The sequence below is a fragment of the Anguilla anguilla genome, chromosome 1, assembly GCF_013347855.1.
Source record: "Anguilla anguilla isolate fAngAng1 chromosome 1, fAngAng1.pri, whole genome shotgun sequence".
Taxonomy (NCBI): domain Eukaryota; kingdom Metazoa; phylum Chordata; class Actinopteri; order Anguilliformes; family Anguillidae; genus Anguilla; species Anguilla anguilla.
Genome location: NC_049201.1, coordinates 73,228,183 through 73,241,815, shown reverse-complemented (window position 1 = coordinate 73,241,815; position 13,633 = coordinate 73,228,183). Strand labels below are relative to the sequence as shown.

Genomic DNA, 13,633 nt, shown 5'->3' with positions numbered 1-13,633 from the left:
AGTCACCTTAGGTGCATTAACTGCTGAAATAAACTGAAAACCAGGAGACCCTCCAGGACTGTCTTCTGACATCTGTGTTCTCGGTCAAGTGAACTACCCCCAATCTCCACACTTGCCTCTTTCAGATAATATTGAAGTGCAACTTGTTCCCGCTAATGGCATTTAACAAATTGTCAGTACAGTATGTGCGTTTGAATTCTCATTTTGCAGAGCATAAAACACTATGTTTTCCCTTGACATATTAATATATGCATTCTTGAAAACTTCACTATATGATTTGCATTAACTTTATTATATTTCATTCACGAGCAAACATACAGTTTCTCGTTTTTAATTTTTTTTTAAATGGCAAAAAAGATTGCCTGACTGAACACATTAATATTAGTAAATTCACTTAAGAGCCAGCACCTGATGTGTCCATCTTGTTTCCTCTTAATTCAGCAACACACAACCTGTTCTCTTGCCTATTATATTATTATATATTTATTATTATTATTATTATTATTATTATTATTTATTTTATCATATTATATCAAACAACTTCTTATTTTCTTTCCATCAACATTTCTGCTCAGTAATCCTCCTACAACTGTTGAGATAAACTTCAATATACTCACCTTGGCTCAGAGTAGTGTGCTTGTAGGAAGCTTTCAATTCATCCATATGGTTGCGGTGTAATAGATGATTTACCATATGGTTAACATTTGTAAAGCCCCTCACGCTGTTTGACCTTTAGGTCATAAAATTTGGTAACTAGGTCACTCTCCTCACAAGGAATACACTTGCCCAAAGAACCCATGAGCTCCACCCACTTTCCGCCATTTGGAACTTTGTGAAAACTCTAAAATTACGGCTGCTCCAGAAAGACTGGACCAACATGCACGGAACTTGGCATGCAGCACCTTTGGACCGAGCTCTGCATGCCATATCGTTTTCAGAACTTTTGCTCAAACAAACTTTGCTCAAACTGTATTTTTAGTTCCCTGCGCTGGTTAATTCTTGGCGTTGTCTTTGTGTTAGCTTTGCACCGTCTGCCTGCCTTCCATGTTCTTTGTGCCTTGTTCTCTAGCTACAGTGTTTTTTTCCCCGTGTTCCTTTCTGTTTGTCGTTTCGGTTCTCGTTCATTCAGTGAAGTACTTATTTTTTGCCTAATCTGTGCCTCTTTTGTCTGCATTTGGGTCCAAACTCTGAGCTTCATGATAATTCCATATGACTGCCATATAAATGTACCTCAGTTTACATCAATGTCTGCAGTGTAGGATGTGAATCAGAATGCAGTTGATACTCGGCAATGGTGCAATGTAAATATATTTAGAATTTCATTCATTTTCTCTCTTTTAAAAAATTAAAACATTTATTTTTGTGCAGTACCATCCCAGTGGTCTCTACATTTTATGTGCCCCTTTCTAAATACAGCTATACGTTCAGTGTGAAAGAACTTTGATAGAAAATGTTTTACTCTAATAGAGAGCATATGGTCCCTATTGGATTAATGTAAACTCTGCAAGTGGTGATTAAAACACTTATTTTGCTCTGTGTCAAAATGTAGACAGTAATGGAAATTTATTTTTAGATATACATCAAAACAACCGTTTGCAGAGTGTTTGTAAATAGTGTAGATTACGATACACAAAAAGTTTATTTTTCAGACTTATCTAGCAACCTGCCTCACACGTCATCACTGGGTCTCCCATCAGACTTTTAGAATCACTGTAGTGTAGTGTCTATTGTTTTATTACAGTAGCATGAACTTAGGAGCATTGACTAATGAAACTATAAAATTACCTTGTAACAAGGTCAGAAGAACGAGGAGCCGTTGGCCAGATCTTGTTCTCTCCATTGTAGCTCTGTTGCAAGTAGCCTCACGAGCTCTCTCGTAATCGCTAATACCAACATCCAGCACCCCGTAACTCGTATCCAGAAACAATTTATTGCCCAACCTTCTTATCAGTAAATATTTGACAAAACCACACAATGAAATTTGTGGACAAAGAAGTGAAAAGCCGTGCTTTCAGTCATTTTTTCTGGGGTTCAGGGAATCTTTTTGTTTTTTTTGTACTTCTGTTGTCTGTAGTACCAGTCAACAACCAAAGCCACAGAAATTCCCGGAACTTTTCGTCATTTTAAAGACAAATTTAACTGTCTCATTCATTATATTTCATGTTCCAAATCTTACAAAAATTACAATCACATTAATAATGTCTGCATATTTTCCCCTTCCCTTCTTCACCTGAATGCTGGAAGGAAAGGAAACACGGGAAGCCATTACAACACAACTTTTTTTTTTCACTTTGTGAACTTCTATATTTAAATTTCCAGGATCAGTGGGGTAACTATCGGGGTAATTTCACCATGAAAATATGTCGCAGGTTATGTAAATCAGGGAACACGAGACACTGAATATGTTTTGGATATATAAGTGGATATATTGGATACATACGTGCTGTTAATGCTAATTTTAATGTGCCATAATCTGACCTACTCCCACTCTTTTGTGGATTATGTGTCCTACTGTCAATATAGCTACTGAAAGATTTCTGTTGTATCCAGGGGTTAAATTGGGATTTGGGAGGTGGGTGGACCCTGAGATCCGGTGGGAGGTGGGTGAAAAAAGTACAAACCAATGAATGTCTCAGCTCAAAATAGTTGTATCTTTAATGTATTGTGCACATACAAGCATGCAAACGATCAGACTAATCGGTTGGAAAGGGACACACAGCTTCTTCGCATTGTGTTCGGGAGATTAAATGATAGTCTAAATGTGATTTAGAAAAATCTGTTTTAATCACTAAGCAGTGGCGGAATGTTCCCCTGATTTTCCTTGAGTGTCAATACAATTAATCCACAAAATAGGCTATTAAATACTATCATATATAGCTAGCATCATATACCTCCCCAAATAGGTAGTTTTAGCGAGTATCCTAGGCCTTATAGCCTACATTTATTTTCATTTGCAATATGAAATTGTGCACATTTTTAATCAACATTATTTGTGGATACATTCACTTCTTTCTCCGCACTCGTATTCATGGAAAATATCTGCAATGTGTAGATTGTAAACAAAACTGAAGTGCAGGTTTTGTTTTTGCTGGTTATTCTGAAAGCTAACACGGTAGATAACAGACTGGTGTATCTTGTTTGTTAAGTGTAGACTACTTGGTGATTAAAATGGATTTTTAACGGATAAATTGAATTTATGATTTAATCCCCCTAACATGGTATGAAGACACTGTGTGTTAGGCTACTTGCCATTTGATTAGTCCGATCATGGCACGCTTGATAATAAAGGAAAATTACTAATGAAAACAGGTTGAGATCAATGATTAGTTTAAAGGAAAGTTTTGCACCCCACCAATTTTCAACTCACCAGTCGGTGCTGAATAAAAAGTTAATTATTCAATCCTAGTTTAGCTGCTGACCAGCAACCATCTGATTTTGCTCAAGCAATCAAAGTTGCCGTTAATAATAGCCAGCGTTCGTTTATTCATCTCTCTTCAAAATGTTGCATAGATGAAATTACATGTTAATTAAATTACCTACCACGTCCACTTCCGAACAATCAAGACAATCAACAATTTTTTTCTTTCTGTGCCTGTCTATATAAACGACTGTTCCTCCTGAGTTTTTTTTCTTCGGATTTTTGATTGGTTGAGCGAGTAACTGGGTAGTGGGTGGGTTTACTTCAGAATTGACCACTTAAGTAAAAAAAAATTTTTTTAAACTTTAATGTGACTTTGCATGGCATTGCCTCTGTTAGGAAGAAAGCCCTGTTTAATGCAGCATTTAGGGTACTGTAGATTTTAATGTCCACGCCTACTCCATCTGAGCTGAACCTCCGGATTTACCATAAGGCCCTAGCCTTCTCTTGTTCACTAACCCGTTCATGCACCATTTCCTGATGATTCAAACATGGGCACACCATTACTTTGCAATGTAATTCCATTACAAAGATAGCTCAAAGGAGCCATGGCACAATCTGAAATGGCGTGTCTTCAATCTGTGTCAGAAGATGGTTTCTGCTGCCCTGACTTCAGCGGGAAGCACATTCCACCACCAGGGGGCCAAAACCGGCAAGGAACAGGACGTCCAAGTGGAGACAAGGTTACAGGAAGGACAACATCAGATCTGCCTATTTGAAAAAAATGGTTCAACTCTTAGAGTGGAAAAACGAAAAGTTACACTGCCACGGATCCTTGGTACTTTCAAAGAAGCACATTAGAAGAAATAACAATATTCAGCTCAGAGCAAGAGCGTTGGGGAAAACAGATGTGTCTTTTTTAAAATTACCAGTAAGCAAAATGGTGTTTACTCTGGTCGCATGAAAAATAATTATGTGTCTCTGGTCTGTGATGCGCCCCAGTGCACCAACCGCCCACAATACATTTTTGGCTCTTTGACCATCCTTGGCATTTAGGGAGTGCCAAACCTCAAATATCCATGCGAGCAGACCATACCTTTTCACGTCCATCCTGGAAAAAAAAAAAAGGCATTGGCGTTATCAAGGTAGTTACAATGATAACAAATGGGTGTACTATCTGACATCAACTGGAGGTAAATATTCCTGAGCATTTATCATAGAATGTACAGTATGAGTTGCCAGCGTGAGTGGCAACTTGGAGTAGCAGGAGCACGTTAGCTTGGTCCGGCCTGTTTGCTCAATGGCCAACTTCATGACCCCGTGCACATTCCTGGCTATGTGTAAGCAGGAATGCTATGCAGAAAGACTTACCCTTGTGCTTAACACTAAAAAATGACATAAGCATGCAGGCATACATGCACACACGCGCACACACACACACTTGCATACACACACACACACATACACAAACACAATGACGAAGTTGGCTGTGGCACGCCACGTCACTGGTCCTCTCCTGCAAACGCACTGTGCATTTTACTGTTCACACCTGCATGAGACCATGCATCAAATGCGTTTCTAAGGGGCCAGGCATCAAGGGCGTGTAGGACCCGTATTGCTTTGCTAATATTATTATTAGAGGGCGAAGTACCAAGGGTTCGTAGGACCCTTATTGTTTTTGTTAGGATTATTAGGGGGCTGAATAATCTTCTTCTTCTTCCTCTTCTTCTTCTTGCTGAATTTAAAGTCTGCCATATTGGTTATTCCACCATTTTGTATTTTTTTAAACAAACTTTTGCATACTTCTCTTACAGTTTTCGCCCAATACCTGTGTTAAATTGCGAAGACTATTTTGATTTGTCCAAAGATAGCCATAGGACAACCTCTTAAATTTAATCAAAATGGCTGACAATGCCCAAATTATACATATGGCCTCCAATTTAAGTTTATTGCAAGGATACTTAAGGGGATGATCGAAACCCATATTGTGCACAAGAACACAGTGCAACATGGCCCTTAAGGGGTGCTCTCTGCAAAATACTAATTTGCAATGTCTGCATAAGCCCAAACTGTGTGAAATTTGACAGGAACCCTCACACAGCTTCCATGCAACAGCCCTGAGAAACATGTTACCCTCAGTCCAAGATTCTTAAAGTTAAAAATGAACATGCTTAAATTGACTACCACTCCTTTAAATCCACCCTCTATTCAGATTTTTGAAATGTACAAATTGAACCATGTAGGTCATGCAAATCAAATTTTGTGCCACTCTAAGTGGCACTAATAATGAAAAAATAATTGCAGCCATTTCATTTCACTTACGTGCAACAGATTTCTTCATCGAATCCTCATCATCAAATTTGCTTCAAGAACCTATAAAGTCAGCCATATTGGATTTTTACAAAAAAAACTTTTTCATACATCTCTTACAATGTTTGTCCGATTCTCACCAAATACACATATGAACTATATGGATTTGGTGAAAACATCCCTGTGTTAAATTCTGAAGGAAATTTTGGGACAGGACAAAAATTTTACCAAAAAGGCTAACTTTTTTGTGTCTTTTTTGCAGGGCCTTCCTTGCCCCCTGTGAACTGCTTGCTGCCTGGCTCATGTTAAAATGCAATGGGTAGCCTAGCAACAGCACTGCTGACCATAAACTGTCCTAAAAACTTGGATTTGATTTAGATGTATATTCCAAATAAGCTGTATACAAGCCAAAATAGCCATCCAATAACCCAAATTATACTGGCATATGGCATGTCTTTATATGCCATATTTAAATAAGGCTTTATTCAAGGTATTTAACCAGAATATACTGTTTACATGACCCATATCTTATTCTTAATAATATCGGGATATGAGTGCACATGTAAATGTATCCAGTGAAAGTGTCATTAATTATTTGTGAAGATTTTATTTTTATTTATTTTTTAAACAACTATAATGAAGGCATGAGGCTGTAAATCGTGTTTATTTGTGAAAAATTAAAATGAAACAATGTTTTCATTCAGCAGATTATTGATATTTGTTTTTAACTGATATTCAATTATTTCTCATGTTCACTTTATGTTATACCAAGAAACAGCAAATAGACAAAGCAAATACAGGTGAACAACAAATAGAAATGTGAAACAAATAGAAATATTCCTAATATTCATTGTTCCTTTTTTTACCATTGTATTTAGGTGTGATACGTCAGATAAAAGTATTATTTAATAGGACAGGAAAGCAACAAAAATTGTGTTATTTAAAAAAAAGGTGTATTTAAAAAGTAGCAAAATATGAAGGCACCGGCAGTTTGGAGGGTCTACTGTAGAGAATGTTCAGTTCAGGTACCCGTAGCGATGTGAACCTAAAGAGAAAAGAGAAGCCATTTTAAGACAGCTGCTCTTCAGTACAGGCATACACCTTCAGGGTCTTTAAGTCCAGGCATGACACAGTGCTGGATATTCTAGTTTGTAAGTAAAATGTAAGCCTAGATGTGCTTAATAGCCTGTACGCATACTTAAGTATTTTTATATTCTTCACATGCTGATTTATTTAATAGGCTCATAGGCACAATCAAAAGTAAATGTTAATTAATAATTATTTTTTTCTTGTGTGTGTGTGTGTGTGTGTGTGTTTAAACAATAATTTCATTTTAAAAATAGCTGAAAGACCTTGTCAAATTCACACCCGGAATTCAAGCCCATTCTCTGGAGTCGGTTCAGATATTTTAATCGATATGCCACTTACATGCCCCATGTGTTTAGTATCTCTGTCGGACGTGTAAGAAATCTACCCTTTGACTCAAAATGAAGAACAAAACAGGGGTACCAGTAAGGGTCTTCCTTGTTCAGTGTTCACATAGGAAATCATACCATACCATTGGCAGTAAAATGTACATATTTAAGAATTAATGTATAACAAAAAAAAAACATGTCACTCACCTGTCTGCATGGCTTCACATCTTACAAGCCCCAATGGAAGAGGACTCCCATACAGACCAGGAGGCAGAGGGCTGCACTAGGTTTCAGTGCCATGGATCCTGATTCGGGTTTTACTGTGGAGTGAGAAAGGCAACAGATGATTGTGGTGTCAGTTAAAAAAAAAAAGGGGTGGAGAACGGTCTCCACCCTGAAAGGTGGTGGAGACCCTTTAACTGAAAACAGCGAACACAATAATAGAATTCCTCATCCAGCCACTGCAGATAAAATACAGGTGCCCATTTGCCCGTTATTATGAGGGGATATGCTGCTGAATGAAACCGTTCCTTCCTGGCTGTTGCAAACCTTCGGTCCAAGATAGGGGGTAACATTGCAGCGTTAAGTTCGATACATCACCCCATATTCATTTATGTTTGCATTAAGCACATTTATTCTCAATGAATAGTGAAAAGGGCACATTTATGATGAAAGGAAAGCAAAAACCGACATTTTAGAAATGATACCCGAAGAGGTTTACTGTAATTAGCCATTACCTAATCTGATTTGATCTCTCACTGACAGCTTGAAGAAAAGTGTTTTTATTAACGCCTGGTGAATTTAATTGCCTGGGGACCCTGGTCATTGGCCGTCACGTTGCATTTTCAAACGGTTATTTTAGTAATACATTACGCAAAAACAATACAATACTCTCTCTGGAAATGAACTTTGCCATAATGCGCAGTGGTACTGTAAAAGTACACTAAAGGAGGTTAATTGTGATTAACCAAACGCAAATTACAAAACTGAGGTTTGGACTGTACTTACATTGATTCATTCTTAATTACTCCAGATTGTGATAATAAAATATTTCGTCTGAATTATTTTGTTGTTTTGTCTTTCATTAATATAAAAAAAATTAATATTATTTATTAGTAAATTTTGTTATTAGTCTGGATATTAACTTAACCAAACATGAAAGTGCACCAAACTACATATTTATCAGAAGCTGACATACACAGGTATAATTTACCTTTTCAGGTAAATTTGAGCGTTCACTAGCGATTGTTAAACGGTTACCTGTGTGAATGTACCTGGTTTCTGAATCTGAATGACCCTCACAACCTTGGTAGCCTCGGCTGATTTTCCTGCAGAGGTGTTCTCTACCACACAGGTAAAGACCTGGGTTGTGTCCGGTGTGTCCGGCGTCCATTTAATCACTGTCTTCCTCTGTGTGAAGGAACCGGATGGAAACCCTTTTCTGAACGTCCAGACGATGGAGCAATCGATTTCACAGTTGGGCTCGCACACAAAGGTGTTCTCCGTTCCCACTTCGACAGTGTCTGGCCCGCTGATATTGACACTCAGCGATCCATCTGTCAGGGTTTCATAAGACGTTAATGTGCACACACATTTCAGATGTCAGATTTCCTTAATTACCTTTTTTAAGATAAAGAAAAAGGGTTTAGCATTCCTGTCACGACTGAGAAACTGAGGACCCAAGCTCAGAGACAAATCAGGAGGCAAGGCGGCTACAATAAACAAGGACTTCACCTAGGTGTGGCAAAAGAACAGCACAGAGAGAAATTCAAGGAATAAACTCAGAACTGGAAACACAGTACACAGACGTGAGCAGCTAGCAGACAAATGCTCAGACCAAGCAGGCAACACACAAAACACGTAATATAATAATACCAGTAATACCATAATTACAAACAATTAACCATGAGGACAAGCGGAAATGGGACAGATATGTGATGGGAGACTGGCGACCTCAGGTGGTCATCAGCAGGAACAGCGACACCTTACAATGATGCAACAGCTCTTATCAGTCCTTTAACACCTACAAGCCCCTAAGGACTCTTATAGCAAAGCCGTGCTCTTTAAATAAATTAGTCATACGTTGACATGCATTATGCATTTTATATCACTGGGCAGTTAACAAATATACAGACAACATAAATAACAAATAATCAAGCAACATTATTATCCTGTGTTCACAAGCATACCAATGAGCAAGGCATTCTACCAAGGCGGTTAAAAATAAATATAGGTGTACGGTACGAATCAGTTTGTCATTTTTCGGCTAAACTTACAGGTGAGGAGGTGTCCAACGCTCACAATTCTTCTGCCACTCTTGGAAGACACGCACTGATAGAAGCCACCATGAGAGGGCAGCAACGAGCTGAAGGAGAGTGTAGCGTTGTCTGCGCTGAGAGTCATCTGAGCGTCCATGGTCAGGGTGTAGCTGTCCTTGTACCAAACAATGGAGGACATTTCAGCAGCGCCAGCACAGGTCAAACTGAAGGGCCGCTTCAGGAATGGCTCTTTGCCCGCTGGTGGCTTGACAGACACAGGGTCTGCAATGAGGGTAGAGCTCAGTTAAGAATGGGGCAGTTGCCTTAACACGTATCTAATGCATTGTCAAAATCATTTGGCACATCTTGATGTGAGGAACGCTGGACAAAATTTCAACTTGACTGAACTTTCTGCCTTAAGAGCACAGACCTGACCATCTGGTTGGTCTACAGAATCTGCCACTGTCTTAAACGTTATCAATACAATGATCGGAATGGCAGGATCTTCCTGACCCTCAGGTCAGCAAGAGAGAAGGACTCGGCAGTCTCACTTTCCACTTTAACTTTCTTCGTCTGACGGGACGTTTCCTGGCTTTTTGGGTTGATGCTGATGCATTCCAGGTCCACCGAGCTGAGCAGGCCATTGGCGGTGACTGTTAAAACTTGACCCCGTGCAAGTTGTCCATTCGCAGACCAGTTGTACGCGCACGGAGGGGTACAGTCTGCCGTGCAGGTGAATTCAGCCTCCTCCCCAGCTGTCAACAAGTCAGGCCCTTCGATCTCAGTAAAATATGGACCTCCTGTGGTGGGGGGCGGGGGGCACAAACCATGTTATTGAAAAAACACACAGTAAGCACCCATGATTCTTCCTGTTACAATGCGTGTGTAATAATTTTTCGAGGTAACGTCCCGAATGGGGAAATCCTTCGATTTCCTGTGACACCCAGCCTTATTGCACGAGACCAATAAGGGGTTACAACAGGAAGCTCCTGCCCCTCCCTCAGCCTAGTAAACTTGTGCAATCCATCAAACTAGTTGCTCGCTGTGAGAACGCCCTGTTAGTCATAAAGGACCAACAAAAACATGCTGTGCTGCAAAGCAAAACTTAATAAATGTTTCAAATCAGTGAGTCACTGACATCACACTTTAGGGTTCAGTGTCACATCTCCATCAAATACTGCTTTACAGTATATGAACAGTTTGTACTTGTGTGCTTGCAACGCATTATATGGTAGACAGTTATGCAGCGTTATGTAGACAGTACTGCACAATTTAGTTGTTTATGGCTGTGTGTACTCTGTATTGTACCGCCATTGATTCGGTTTAGCAGAAGCCATTGCAAAGCGAACAGCTGCGGAAAACTAACCGTGCCAAAACGTCAAAAAATAAGGATCTCATCTCGGTCATTTTTGACCTGTTGACCTGACCTCAACACATTTTTTTAGTGTCAACATGTCCATATACAGCTAACGTGTACCGGCCAGTAATGCAGAAACAAAACACTGAAATCAGGTATTGGTTTCTTCCAAAAGTTGTTGGGTGAAATCGGTTCGCATCAGCAGGTACGCACGCACACAGCACTCAGTCTGTTGCGCATCTATGCTGGAGGAGATGTAGGCTACAGCTTAACGGTGTATTGCTGAAGTGGTTAATAGAGCATCAATCCCTTTTTTACGTGTGAAAATGAAATCCAATTAGTTATACACACTTAATTGCATTTGAGAAATATAGGCATAGTTTGCTTTGCAAGATAGTTGGCTAGTACCAGCTAAAGTTAGTAGCCATCCCTCAGTCCGGTTGTTTAGCCTTCTGGCTCGCTAGCTAGTCGTGATTTGTGATAGCATAGCATCCTATTTAACATTGGCAAAGGAGAGCTGTGTGAATCTTATGACAGTGAGCTGATAGTTTTTACCACCACTATCACAGGTTATAGTTAGCAAAACACTGAATTCCATTTGATATCTCCAGGTGAAGATGCAGAGGAAAACCTCGTCATTCTTTAAAAAAACGACAGAAAGCCCCAGCCCTGTCCTCAGTCAGGAGGTTGATAGTGCAAGAGGTAGGTTATCTTAGGTGAGATTTATAGTGATAGGCTATTTTTCCTTCATGGAAATGTATGCAGATTTAATGGAAAGATTTGTTCATTGACCATTTCAGACCAATCAAGGGATGATGATGTTGATCAGGCAGTTAAAGTTGCTGTCAGGTAAAGATAAGTGAATAGCCTAATGATGATTCTCACAACAACAACATGATGATGATGATAATAATAATAATAATAATAACAATACCAATAATAATATAATAATAATAATAATGACAATAATAATAACAATACACTTGGCTATTATTGCTTTCCCCCCCCTTCCCCCCCCCCTCTCTCTCTAGTTATATCAGTGTGTGTATGTGTGGTTACAGGTTATATGTACTTAGGCTAGTGGCGATGATGGATCTGAGCAATTTGGAAAACAAAGGCAGACAAGATTTAGCTCTTTTTCAAGAAAAGTGGCAGCAGTGTAGAAGCTAGTGTAGAAGTGAGTGAATGAGTGTCATTTTCAATAACCATAACAGCACAAATAATTGACATGAAAATTTCTAAATAAATACACAGTATTTACCCTAATATAAAGAGATTACTGAGCTACAAAAACTGATTTAGTGAAGGTTGAAAATAATTGCGTCGTTATTTTCAGTTTTTTTCTGGAGAAGGACCCCCATGCCCCTCGCTCTAATTGTGCCCCCCCCCCCAGAATTTTGGCTTGCATGACACCCCTGGATTACATGAACATAACCTGTGTACTAGGAACAAGCATGTCTTTACTCTCTAGAAAGACGGAGGAGAGAAACTCACTTGTATCTGGAAACGCAGTGACGCTCTGGGGGAAGATGACACTCACGGCTCCTGCTGTAGAACACAGCAGAACATATGCAGTGAGTATTTTGTGGTGAAAAGACGGTGAAATGCCATTCAGGTGAAAACCCGACAACATTGGTCGAAAGGTGAATGTTTTCTAGCCGAATAGGATGTATTTTGTAATAGGCTTTTTCTGTGTAAAACCTGACATATATTAGAGTTAACCTAGTCCGTCTCTCAGTCTCAGATTTCCACCCCTCTTGACGTCTAGATTTGCTCACTGAGTGAGGAATATTAATGCAGATTTAATCTTCGATAACGCAGGATGGCCTAAAGAATGCATCAATTAACGTGTATTTTACAAGCTGTTTGATTTGCATGAGGATTATGCATTCATAGAAAGACATTCATGAAAAACATATCTTCCCTCTACGCATGAAAAATATTACGTATTTATATATGTATTGTACAGTATTTTCAACAGCAACATACCCGTGAGTGTCAGCACAAGCCAAGCGGGGTGATGAGTAGGGTTCATAGTTTGACGATGTCTGCAAGTGTGTTGCGGAACTCACTCAAAACCTCACTCTTATATTAGTGATGTCGACTCATTCTAGGGAATTTCCAAAATTGCATCGGTTCCCCTGACAGTAGATCGTGCACACTCAGGGCACACTCACACTCATCGAGGGCACCGAGGTCATGTGCACAGTATTTTTTCATGTATTTTCGTTCAAACCCATTTCCAAAGAATTTCATTCTTTAGTGAGAACATCAGTTGCAATTCATTTATGAAGGGAATTAACGATCATTAATATTTTCAAACATTTAAGCGTAACCCATATGTACATTATTTACATCTTTAAAATGTAATTACTAAATTAAATGGACTGCATTTATATAGCGCTTTTATCCAAAGCGCTTTACAATTGATGCCTCGCATTCACCAGAGCGAGTTCTTGTGTTCAGCAAGTGAAACGTATGCTCATCTGAATTCAGGACGGGTGATCAGGCGTCATCAATTAAACTAAAGAGGTTTTCTTGAAAGTGCAAAATCCAGTGATCCAATAATCTTGACAATTATCTCCACGTCTTTCTGGAAGACCTCCTCCAAAGCCTATGTATCGAAGCGCGTGCGAGCGGGGCCCGTGATCAGAATCAGCATAATGTTTCGCAATAGCGTAGCCCATTTCATGTAGCACCCTTGCGTAATCGGACTCTTAGAGCGTCTGTTTTTTAAAATGAGTTGTATACAGATGTAGCTTTCGAAACAAACTCCTCTTCAGGGCTACAGTTCCACCTAATTCGGAAGAACTGGCCAAGCGAAAGTGTTCCAGATGATCTGGTGCGGATGTTGGCATTTTACATGGAGAACCATGTCTTTTACCTTTGTGTCAGATTCACATTTAAATTTCCGATTGATATTTGTTTAGTTAGA

General features: G+C 39.3%; 2 protein-coding genes across 2 annotated transcripts in view; both read right to left on the bottom strand.

The window, feature by feature from the left end:
• The window catches only part of LOC118230614 (hemicentin-2-like), a 33,917-nt gene extending 27,707 nt beyond the window's left edge, over positions 1–6,210 (bottom strand). The window contains exon 1 of the mRNA XM_035423813.1: positions 1,786–6,210. Coding sequence (XP_035279704.1) covers positions 1,786–1,840 — 55 coding nt within the window. The 5' untranslated portion in view covers positions 1,841–6,210. The remainder of the gene's footprint in view (positions 1–1,785) is intronic.
• Positions 6,211–6,359: 149 nt separating this feature from the next.
• LOC118233960 lies at positions 6,360–12,820 on the bottom strand. Its single transcript, XM_035430548.1, has 7 exons — positions 12,688–12,820; positions 12,193–12,246; positions 9,893–10,141; positions 9,360–9,623; positions 8,358–8,639; positions 7,291–7,403; positions 6,360–6,713 (listed from the first exon to the last, which is right to left on the bottom strand). The coding sequence occupies exons 1-6, from the start codon at positions 12,731–12,733 to the stop codon at positions 7,312–7,314; spliced, it is 987 nt and encodes a 328-aa protein (XP_035286439.1). The 5' UTR covers positions 12,734–12,820; the 3' UTR covers positions 6,360–6,713; positions 7,291–7,311.
• Positions 12,821–13,633: the final 813 nt, after the last annotated feature.

Bases quoted from the DNA above. Each gene is read 5' to 3' on its own strand.
- LOC118233960 (XM_035430548.1), bottom strand. From the start codon at position 12,733: ATGAACCCTACTCATCACCCCGCTTGGCTTGTGCTGACACTCACGG. The intron at 9,624-9,892 runs GTGAGACTGCCG...CCCTCATTGCAG, and splicing joins GAAGAAAGTTAAAGTGGAAA to ACCCTGTGTCTGTCAAGCCA. The intron at 7,404-8,357 runs GTACATTCACAC...CTCACTCCACAG, and splicing joins CATTCAGATTCAGAAACCAG to TAAAACCCGAATCAGGATCC.